The sequence below is a fragment of the Gavialis gangeticus genome, unplaced genomic scaffold (genome assembly GCF_001723915.1).
Source record: "Gavialis gangeticus isolate Ggan-Ray unplaced genomic scaffold, GavGan_comp1, whole genome shotgun sequence".
Classification (NCBI taxonomy): domain Eukaryota; kingdom Metazoa; phylum Chordata; order Crocodylia; family Gavialidae; genus Gavialis; species Gavialis gangeticus.
Window position 1 is genome coordinate 17,167,942 of NW_017729026.1, and position 11,715 is coordinate 17,179,656.

The 11,715-nt window shown below is 43.8% G+C and overlaps 1 protein-coding gene across 5 annotated transcripts in view; it reads left to right on the top strand.

Annotated features, from left to right (window-relative positions):
• The window catches only part of FAM184A (family with sequence similarity 184 member A), a 265,054-nt gene that overhangs the window by 121,156 nt on the left and 132,183 nt on the right, over positions 1-11,715 (top strand). For all 5 annotated transcript variants that reach the window (XR_002097914.1, XM_019520036.1, XM_019520038.1 and 2 more), the window contains exons 6-7: positions 1,974-2,096; positions 6,677-6,838. Coding sequence is in view for 4 of the 5 variants with exons in the window: in XM_019520036.1 (XP_019375581.1) it covers positions 1,974-2,096; positions 6,677-6,838 (285 nt within the window). In the remaining variant the exon portion in view is untranslated. The remainder of the gene's footprint in view (positions 1-1,973; positions 2,097-6,676; positions 6,839-11,715) is intronic.

The following is an 11,715-nucleotide window of genomic DNA, read 5'->3' on the forward strand; positions in this document are numbered from 1 at the left end:
TCTGGGTTGGATGAATGGACTGTAAAGTGGATAGAAAACTGGATGGATTGTCAGGCTCAACGGGTAGTAATCAGTGGCTCAGTGTCTAGCTGGCAGCCAGTATCAAGTAGCTTGCCACAGGGGTTTGTCCTGGGGCAAGTTTTGTTCAATATCTTCATTAATTATCAGCAAACTTGCAGTTGACACCAAGGCGGGTAGTGTAATAGATATGCTGGAAGGTAGGGCTAGGATTCAGAATGACTTAGACAAATTGGAGGATTGGGCCAAAAGAAATCTCATGAGGTTCAATAAGGAGAACTGCAAAGGCCTGCACTTAGAATGGAAGACTCCCATGCACCGCGACAGCCTGGGGACTGACTGGCTAAGCAGCAGCTCTGCAGAAAAGGTCCTGGGAGTTAGTGAACAATAAGATGGATATGAGTCAGCAATGTGCCCTGGTTGCCAAGAAGGCTAATGGCGTACTGAGCTGCATTAGTAGGAGTGTTGCCAGCAGATCAAGGGAAGTAATTATTGTGCTCTATTCTGCACTGGTGCAGCCACATCTGGAGTACTGTGTCCAGTTTTGGTTCCCCCACTATAGAAAGGATGTGGACAAGTTGGAGAGAGTCTGGCAGAGAGCAATGAAAATTGTTTGAGGGCTGGGGCACATGACTCATGAGGAGAGGCTGAGGGAACTGGGCTTATTTAGTCTGCAGAAGAGAAGACTGAGAGGGGATTTGATAGCGGCCTTTAACTAGCTGTAGTGTGGATCCAAAGAGGATGGAGCTAGATTGTTCTCAGTGGTGACAGGTGACAGAACAAGGAGCAGTGTTCTCGAGTTTGTAGCAAGGGATGTTTAGGTTACATATAAGGGGAAATTTTCTCAATGGGAGGATGGTGAAGCATTGGAACAGGTTACCTACAGCAGCGTTTCTCAACCTGTGGGTCATGACCCAAAAGTGGGTCTCAAGAAGATTTTGGGGAGTCATGAGCTGTGGGTTGAGAAACACTGATCCTGGGAAAGCATCAAGAGTGCGGCAGGGCAGAGTGGTGGGGGGAAGGGGTGGGGGAGAGCTGCAAGGCCAGGCTGGGTGCTCACAGGGGTGGGGGGACCAGGAGATGCTGCTCAGGGAGTGAAATGGGCTGCCACAGGCCTCCCCGCCTCCTTCCACCAGCTTGCTCCACTGCTGCCTGCATGAGCCATAGCCTCTGCAGTCACTGTGCTCCAGCCTGAACAGGTTGGGCAGCTGGAGGCCCCTCCTGCAGGGTTGGGATGGGGCAGGGGCTGAGGGTCGGGTGTGAGGGGCACTGGCAGGTGTGGGGGGGCAGGGGATGTGGTTTGGGAGTGAGGGGCACCAGCAGGGCTGGGGGGGGGGCAGTACGGGCTGTGGGTCAGGAGTTAGGAACACCAGCATGGCCGGAGTGGGTGGAGGGAGGCAGGGACTGCGTGCCTTCCACTGACAGGGCCAGGGGTGTGAGGGTTGGGCCAGGCCATGAACCTTTGCAAATGGGTCCCACCTGGTAGGAAAAAGGTTGAGAACCACTGACCTAGAGAGTTGTTAGAATCTCCGTCCTTGGAAGTTTTTAGGACCCAGCTAGACAAAGCCTTGGCTAGGATGATCTAGTTGGGGATGCTCCTGCTCTGAGCATAGTTTGGACTAGACAACTTCCTGAGGTCTCTTCCAACCCGAATTTTCTATAATTCTATAGTATAAAAGGAGGTCTTGCTTTCCTTTTTTTCTTTCTCTTTTTAATCTTGTGATTAACAAGGGGTATGGGCTTAAAAATACCCAGAATAATTAAAACTTCCAGAAATGCAGGCAAAGCTTGTTACAGTGCTTTAGGAAAAGGAGACTCCTTTCTTACAGTTAAACTATATTTTGTGTGTGTGTCAGAAAGCAAACTTTGTACTTCTTTCAGTAGAGTTCACTGTTTGGTATAAGGTAACTGCTTAGCAGGTATATAATGTTTCTGTTTTGTTCTGTTTTTTGAAGGAAATGGAGCAGCAATTTGAAAAGGAGAAACTGCATCTGGAAGAAGATAAGAATCAGCTTCGACAGCAGTTGGAAAACCTGAGGGAAGAACTGACAACCAAGCTGACTTCAGCCAATCAGGAGGCAAGAATTCACTTAGTCATATCAGTTAACTGTCATGTTCATTAGACCACATTTAATCACTAATGATATCTTACTCAGTTTGTGTTTAGAGTCAGAGATTAGGCTTGGCCTATGTTGTTAAGCCCATGTACCTCATTATGGGTCTTTAAAGTTGAGTATTCGAATATTGCAATTCACTGGAATGCTTTCAAAATATGATTTTTTTCTCTTTAGTTAATATTATTCTACAAATTGCCATAGCAAAAGCAAAGGAAATAAATACAAAACTGCATTATGTTAAGGACCCCATTTCTCTGCTCTGCCTCTCTGTAAGCAAAATGTTTGATAAACCTCTGTGCAATATTTCAGGTGTAATTAAAGGCAAAAGTCAACCTCTCCTGTACACTAAATTTTTCATAATGAGTGTATTGTAAATTTTGGCTTGTTTCATATAGTTTAAACATCTCCCGGAAAAAAAATTATCATTCTTATTTCTAATAAGAACAAAATAATGTATTACGATATTATATCCGAAACATAGTCTAAGCTCCCTAAGTTATATCAAAGTTTGAATTTTAGATCTAAAGAGTGGGGAGTTTCAGTTTTACTGTGGTAAGTTAATTATTGTTTATTTTTACATGAGTCCTGGCAAAAAAGCCCAAGTAGAGAATGAGTCTATTGACCCAAGAGATGGTTTGTTGGTCAGATGCATTGGTCTATGAGTATGTGGAGATTCTTGGTCTCTCATCTCTAAGCAGGTTCTGTGTTCAGTAGAAGAACTTGCATGATTTTCAGGGATGATCCTAAGTGTATATCTGACCACTATGTTGAACCGGTACTTTGTACTCCTATTTCCCATATTACAATCATTGTTCAAGGAGTGTAGGTCTAACTCTGGCAGTCTTTGGTATTCATAAACACTAACTTCACTCAAAAACTTTTATAAATTTAAAACGCCCACATTTTAAAAGATCTTTCTCCCCTCACAACTAGTACAGCTTCAGTTCTTTTGAATGTTTCACTGGCAGAGTTCACTGCAGGGGGCTGGAAGGGAGCATGAGGTGGTAAGTCAGGCAGGGGGCACTGTGTGCCAGGCAGCCTGGAGAGCAGCTCCCACAGGTAAGTTGGGGTGGTGGGGATTGAGGCTTCCATAGGGAGAGAGGAACGGAGTTGAGCAGGGCTGGGGCTGGGGCTGTTGCCCAGCCTGGCAGTGCCTGGGGCTTGGAGCCCAGAGCTACAATGCGTGGCCACAGGGCCCAGGCAGGGAGCGGGATGGGGTTGCAGGCTCCCTGCCATTGCGCAGACTCGCAGGAGGCCAGTAGGGACCTGCACACCTCCCCCAGCCCCCCAGATCTGTATGCAGGATGGGCTGTGGGCTTGGTTGGAGGTGTGGGCTGGTCCCTGCTGCTGTGCAGGAGGGACCTGTGCCCCCCAGATCTGTGCTTGGGGTGTGGACTGCGCTCTGCCTGCTTCAGGCTCGTGCTGCCCACCCTGCTGCCCTCTTCTGGGGCCTCTGCAGCCCAGTGTGTGACCAGGCGCTGCAAAGAACAGTGGAGCTATGCAGGAAACTGCCTGCCGCTGTGAGGTCTGCGCTGCCTGTACCCCTGTGCACAACCCCACACTGCTGCCCCTGCTGCAGCTGTGCATGTAGGGGACACCGTCCCCCTCCCCCACCCAAGTCTGCAGCAGGCAGGCAGCAGGGTGGGGAACCAAGCTCTACACTCTGCTCTGCTGCTGCTGCAGCAGCTGCCACCTCCTGCCAGGGGCAAATGGCTGTGAACCCGGGTCCCTGGCCTCATAGCCCTGGTAGCTGGGAGGCCCCTCCAGCAAGGCAGAGGGAACAGGAGCTGTTGGTGGGGGGCAAGGGGCACCAGCAGGGGTGTGGGGGATTAAGGGGCAAGAACAGGGCTGGGGGGTTGTGAGAGGCACCAGCAGTGCTGGGGGGTTGTGGTAGGCAGAGCTGTACCCTGAAAAAATGAGACTCGTGTTTTCAAAAGCACAGCACTGCCATTTTCTCAGCACTGACCTGCATTTTGCCACTTATGCAACTACATGCGCCGCAGCACTGGGCACTTTTAAAAGCATCCAGTGCCGTGACACAAGCATGTGTACAAATGCCCATATTTTCAAAGCACATGAATTTGTAACACATGATTCGTTAGTAAGCAATGCATCTCTTGAGAGTTTTAAATAAATATGGACTCATAAGAAAAACAAAAGACAATGAGGTAGCTTACCATTCACATGCTTATTATTGTAAATTTGTCTGATTAAAGTTTTGTTTTACCATTTCCATCTTTGTCCACCAGCACCTGACCGTAGTCAGGAAGTTCTGAAAAGATTGAAAAGAAAAAAAAAAAGACCCCCAAACCTTTAAACGGAAGCTTGGTGGACCAAGTATATCAAGAGCTAATGTACTGATAGACTTTATTTGAAACAAAAAGAGAAGCTCTTCTCATTTCAGTAACTAGAGTTCTTTGAGATCTGCTGTCACTTGATTGGAGACTTTTTGCCTTTACAGTATTCATAAGGCACACAGTAGCTCAGTCCATCCTTGTAGCCTCTGCCACTTCCTCTGAATGTTAAAAAAATGGTGCAGTTACAATTCCTCTGATTCTATGTCCCATCCTAAATACTGCATCTCCTGCCATACACGTCTAGCACAGCAGAAGGTGCTATGTTTGGGATGGGGCTAAAAATTCCTGTAATCCCAAACTGCAGACTGTGCAGGAGATAGCTCTGCCTCAGGCCCAGGACTGCCCCCAATCCAGAGCTAATTCAAGACCCTTGGCTGTCCCAGGGCAGGGTCCATCAGTCAGCTGACTGTCAACCCTGGCCCTGGGAGAGCCCTGGGGCCAGTTCAAGACCTAGGCTGTCCAGGATGGGTCAACAATCAGGAGATTGTTGCCTTGGCCCCAGACAGCCCTGGGTCTGATCTGGAGACTTCTGGTTATCTGGAGTGGGACAATAATCCTGTCATCCTCTCTACCCTGAATTCCAGTACATTGCTAGGGAATCTCTCTTTCTTCAGTTTTCTTGGGCACTGTACCTAGATACCGTTGACATGAGCTCCCCAGCCTAAAAGAGGTATCTGTCATGATAATCATGGATGGGTGTTGTGGGAGCAAGGCCATTTCTTTGTGCGCACTAGTCAGGTCCTTCTACCACATATGGAAGGAGCAGACTACAGAGGGGATTATCATGTTGTATTTTTAAAGGGTCTTCCTTGGGGAATATTTGGTTCCACAGCCAAGAATGCATGCACCTGAGGTGAAGTCTGGCCTAGAGTGCCACAAAAGTACAAACATCTATGCAGTCTGGACTCAAGGCAAGTTTTTATCATCATCTTATGGCTGTCCTCAATCAGCTGGTAGCAGTAGTCTGAGGACCGACTGTGTCAAAACCTGCCTTGCTACATTTCAGCAGTATCCTTATTTTTGAAGTAAAGGAGTGGTGAAACAACATATTGTCTGTATCCCTGGAGTATGGGTGTCAAAGATATGGCCTGTGGTCCAAATCAGCTCTTGTAGCCCTATATAAGAGTACAGAGAAAATCATAGACAAAGCTTTTCATGCAGCTTGGTTCTTAGTAACAGCCCTATTTTTCTTCTTTATTCATCCAGGTGAAATTTTTCAGTTGTTCACCTTTACTGTAGTTGATGAATGAGTTATAGTTCTCAATGTGCTTTTTTTTTAAGGCATCCAAAAGGCAGGGAGGTACAATGTTATTACTGTTTTATAGATATAGTACTGAGGCGCAGAGATGAACAGTCTATCTCTATTAGCACTGAAGATTTGATTTTGGTATATTTTTAGAGGTATGCTAGCTACCCTTAAACAAGCTGTCTCTGGGATTAGCAGCAACCTGTCTGTGGTAGTATGAAGGGTAGTCTGGACTAATTTACGTTACTAAAGTTTAAAGCACATATAGTGGGCTTATTTAGCAATCAGAAAATTGCACAGCATGAAGGATAGGTAGTTAATTCTTCAAGTACATCTGGGTTCTCTAATATTAGCTGCCCTGAAGCTGATGAAGTCCTTTTCACTTCAAGGATGCTATTAGAGATAAGAATGTGACTAAGAATATAATAAGCCATAATGAGAGGCTTACTGCTGAGCAGAAGCTGAGTGCACACTCTGAGGACAGGACGTGTTTTTAGAGATGTTTCTAAAGTGTAACATTTCAAAAGGGCAGCAGCTATTACATTTTAATTAGTGTATGTGGACAAACCAGGAGTCATACAAATGTAGTAAAACTGCTTCAATTTTAGCATTTGAGGCAGCAGTGTTAAAGTTGGAGTGGTTTTTGCTACACTCATATCATTCCCATTTTGTCTGCACTTAACAACTGGAGCCTAACAGCTGCTGCCCTTTTGAAACATTCCCCTTTTGAGATGGCTCCACATGTATGCGTGCCCATACTCTAAGGAATAAAGTAATAATATAATAATGTTAAAGGCAGAAATTTTGTTTGGAACAGCCTAATTGGTTTACAAAGAAAAGTTATATAGACTTCTTCAGAAAAGAATGATGCAAGATTGATTTTGTTGGCTGCCTATTGTAATAATTATGAAAACATTGAATTTCTTTATATACTGTAGGTGTGTCTTCTACAAGATCTAGTCAGAAAAAGTGAACAAGGCCTTGGTACTGCAGAAGGACATATCTCCAGTCTCCAGGAAGCCCAAGAAATACTCCAAAAAGAACTAGAGTTAACCAGAACAAGGCTGAGAGAGACAACAGATTCTTTGTATAATGTTGAGGTAATTGGAGAATTGAAGAATAAATTATGTAAACTGCTATATTATTTCTGGCCATATTTAAAATGTCATACTGCTTAATGGATGCACTATATAAAATGTTTCATGCAGCTTCGTTAAATAATTTCCTTTTACTCTTCAAACATTACAACTTTCAAAAAAAATTTTCATTATTTTAAAATAACACGTTTCTGTTATCAGATAAATATTACTATAAAGGCGACTTTCTCTAGACAAGATAGATTGTAGTGTTAACTGTAAATACTGGATTTACTTGCATTTAAGATGTCCCCCCAATAATTAGATTCTATACATGGAAACTTTATAAATGTGTAATATTTCCACATAGACGATCTGATTACTGGGGGCTTGTCTTAAATTCATCCCCCCAACTGCTGCAAGGGGGTAGGCAGTGGGGGCATGTGGTGTAGGGAGGTCAAGCAGCTTGTTCCCTGCTTGTGCCTGCCCCCCCCTACCTGTGCCCACACAGCCTCGGGCCTCCCCTTCCTCATCCCTCCAGCCTCTGCTTGCCCCCTGACCTTTGCTCTGCGCTGCCAGGCTCTGTCCTCATTCAGCCTGGAGTACTGGGCATGGCTGCAGCTCAGCCCCTGTAGCAGCTATTCCGGCTGCACCGCTGCCATGAACCAGCCTGGGACTATGCTCAGAGACCCAGGTTGCAGCACACATGGAGCCTGCCTGGACGGAGCAAAAGTAAGCAGGAAGGGAGAATGGCAAGTTGGGGAGCAGAGGCTGCGGGGGAGAGATGGTGGGGTGCAGAGGTGTTGTTGGGGGACAAGTCGCAGCTGTAGCTACAGCCCTGACCCTAGGTCATGGCTAGAACCTGAGCCATGGTAGCTACTTGCCCCACCACCATCCTCATAGTTGATTGTAAGACTAGTGGCTTTCCCCCCCATTCTAAATGGGGAACAAAACCCTCTTAGAATCGAATAAATGCAGTAGTTTTATCAGAGCAGAATATTTTCTTTAACTCTTACTTGTTTTCCAGTTTTGTACAAACAAACCAGGAAGTTGTTTTGAACATTTAAATAAAATTATTGTTTTACAGTTTTCTCTTTTTTTTCAAAAGGGATGAGGACTGATCCCCAAGAGTTTGAATGAAAATTTAAGATTATGAATATGAAACTGTTCACAACTAATTTAGTATGAAGAAGTGTTAAGAATATTCCATATTTGAAGTCAAGTGTACATTAAGAAAAATCTGATATGCTAAGTGCTGGTTGGAAAATTCCTAACAAAATCCATTGACAATAAAAATCCTTCAACAAAATGTGCCAGTATTAGTAAACTTCCAAAATATAGTGTGGATTCCATTGCCTGGTTTCTTCTTGCCCTACCTGAGATGCTCATGAGCAATCTGTCTTCCAAGATCTGTAGCTCATTGCCTCTGGAGTTCATAGTTTTGCTCAAGTTAAGATTCATAGGGTTTCTGGGTTCTCTATTCCAGAATAGGGGTTCCTTGGGTTACCCTCAGAGAGGCACAAATTGCTTCTAGAAGATAGGGCAGCTGTCTGCTGTGTTTTATTTTAGAAAAATTGAACTAAAATATTTTTCCCTAAATGAAAAATATTCAAGATTCAAAAGTTATAATTGTCATTCAGATTTGGAACAAAACATTTTAAGAAATATCAGAATGTTCCCGCAGAATGGAAATTTTACATTTCAAACCACAATGAATTTTTTTCTTTGAAACCCAGTTTCAATCTGCTGTGTAAAAATGCAGTTTCTGGGTTTTTTGCTGATGGATTTTTTTTACTTTTTTGGGGAGCAGGGTGGGATTTTTCTGAACAAAGTTTGTTTGTAAGCTTGACAGCAAAACCTCCTCCTTGACTTCACAGTTTATCTTCTTATGATGACTTGTTGAAGCGTCAAAGGCAAGCCTAGAAATAGGCTATGTAATAGAAATTTTAAATAAGCTATTTAATAGACCAAATTGTGTATTACATCTTTCATCCTATTTTCTTTCAACTAATTTTCTTTGAGAAGAAAAATAGTATTTGTAGTATTTATTTGCTTGTGGTTTTTATTCCCCATCTAAAATAAGAAGACCACAATCATAATTGATTATTATAGAAAATGGTTTTGATATAGAAAATAATATTGGCACATACTTCATTTTAAGCACATGTACAATCCAATGTCTGTTTAGGAAAAAGCAGATTTCTTTCTGACATATTTCAGTAAAACATTTAGTATGTGTTTAACTGCTGGCAAGTGCTTAGGTGTTTTTCTGAATAAGGAAGGACTGCTGTATCAGTCTGAGTCAAGCTATTGTAATAAAGTTACACCTGGGAAATAAATAGGCACAAATGTGCTACAGAAATTCAGTCTTTTATGAAACACAGAGCTCCAATATGCACCTAGAGATAGGCCTGTTTAAAGTCTCTGGGCTAGGGTCAGAGAGGAGAGTAACAAGGGTGGCATCATGGTGGTGTCTGCTATAGACCACCATGACGCCACAATTGTCATGACCAAGAGGATGAGACGGATGAGGCTTTCTTCAAACAGCTAATGGAAGTTTCTCAGTCACAGGACTTGGTTCTCATGGGGGACTTCAGTCACCTTGACATCTACTGCAAGGGCAGTACAGCACGGAGCAGGCAATCCAGGAAGTTTTTGGAGGGTGTTGGGGACAGATTGCTGGTGCAAGTGTTGGAGAGGCCAACTAGCAGCTGTACTCTTCTTGGTCTGCTGCTCACAAACAGGGAAGAACTGGTTGTGATTGAGAGAGGTCCCAAATGATTGGAAAAGGGCAAATCTAGTGTCCAGAGAACTAGAGATTGGTCAGCCTCACCTCAGTCCCTGGAACAATAATGGATCAGGGCCCCAAGGAATCCATTTCTAAGCACTTGGAGAAGAAGCAGGTGATTAGGAACAAGATTCACAAAGGGCAAGTCATGCTTGACCAGCTTGGTTACCTTCTATGATGAGATGACTGGCTCTGCAGATGCAGGGAGGGCAGTGGATGTGATATACCTTGGCTTTAGAGAGGCTTTTGTTATGGTCTCCCTCAACATTTTTGCAAGCAAGCTGAGGAAGTCTGGGTTGGATGAGTGGACTGTAAGGTGGATAGAAAAGGCTCAAAGCATAGTAATCAATGTCTTAGTGTCTAGTTGGCAGCAGGTATCAAGTAGAGTGCCCCAGGGGTCAGTGTTGGGGCCAGTTTTGTTCAATATATTCATCAGTGATCTACATCCTCAGCAGCTTTGCAGATGACACCGAGCTGGGGGGAGTAGCAGATATGCTGGAGGGTAGGAAGAGGATTCTGAGAGACCTAGACAAATTAGAGTATTGGACCAAAATAAATCTCATGAGGTTCAGTAAGGAGAAGTGGGAAGTCCTTCCCTTAGAGTGGAACAATCCCATCCACCAGTACAGGCTGGAGACCGACTAGCAAAGCAGCAGCTTCACAGAAAAGGACCTGGGAATTACAGCAGAAAATAAGCTAAATGTGAACCAACAGTGTGCCCTTGTTGTGAAGAAGGCTAATGGCATACAGGGCTGGATTAGTAGGAGTGTTGCCAGCAGATTGAGGAAAGTGATCTATTTGTCATTAGTGAAGCCACATCTGGAATACTGTGTCCAGTTTTGGGCCCCTCAATACAGAAAGGATTCAAATAAATTGGAGAGAGTCCAGTGGAGGACAATGGAAATGGTGATGAGGCTGGGGCACATGACTTCTTAGTAGAAGCTGAGGGGACTGAGCTTATTTAGTCTGAAAAAGAAAATACTGAGAGGGGATTTAATAGCAACTTTCAACTACCTGAAGTGGGGTTCCAAAGTGGATGAAGCTAGACTTTTCTGAGTTGTGGTAGATGACAGAACAAGGAACAATGGTCTCAAATTTCAGCAAGGGATGTTTAGATTAGATGTTAGGAAAAACTTTCTCACTAGGAGGGTAGTAAAGCTCTGGAACAGGTTACCCAGAGAGGTTGTCCAAGGAATCTCCATCCTTGGAGGTTTTTCAGACCCAGCTAATACAAAGCCTTATCTAGGATGATATAGTTAGGGATGGTCCAGCTTTGAGCAGGGGGTTGGATTAGATTATCTCCTGAAGTCCCTTCCAACCCTAATTTTCTATGATTCTATGAAATGCTGAACTAACATTTCCCAAGGATACGGTAAATGAAAAAAAATAGTATGAGATCATGTCAAGACTGTATCTTACTCCTTATACATATATGTATACATGTAATCTTATACTTGATTACACGCTTAATTACAGGGAATGTCCTGCTCAGTCCTTGAAGCCCTAGGATAAAATACACTCGATACAGACAGAATCTTCAGAGGATGTTGCCAACCTGTAACAAGTCTGTACTGAATCTACACAGTCTCTGAAAAGTAGTTAGCCAAATCTCCTGGGAATCTTAAACTTACACATTCCTGACACCAGGATGGTTTTACAGTTCTTCAAGCCAAAACATGGAAGCCCAAGACCTTATCAATGATACAATTTGCAAGAATTTTTTAGCCCATGGAAAACAATACGTTTTCTCCTGATTTGATTTTTGGAACCAGTAAGAACTATTTTTTTGTCAAGCTTTCCCCCAAAGAATGCAACTGCAGGTAGATACCTAGCAAGGAGAATTGAGCCTAAATAGTTGACATTTTATAAACAATTGAAAACAAGGTATAATAATAATACAAATAATAATAGCAGTATTAAGTTTCAGCAGCCCTCGTATCTTCACTTGCTATATATTTTTGGATCTTCAGAATCCCATTTGTGTAGAATAAAATATCCTACTCTTCATGGTGAACTACACTGACTCACTGACCAGAACTGCCACCTCCCTGCTGGGCCCCCTTTGGGCCCCAGGGGAGGCTCACCTGGGCCTAGGGTGAGTGAGGATTTAGTT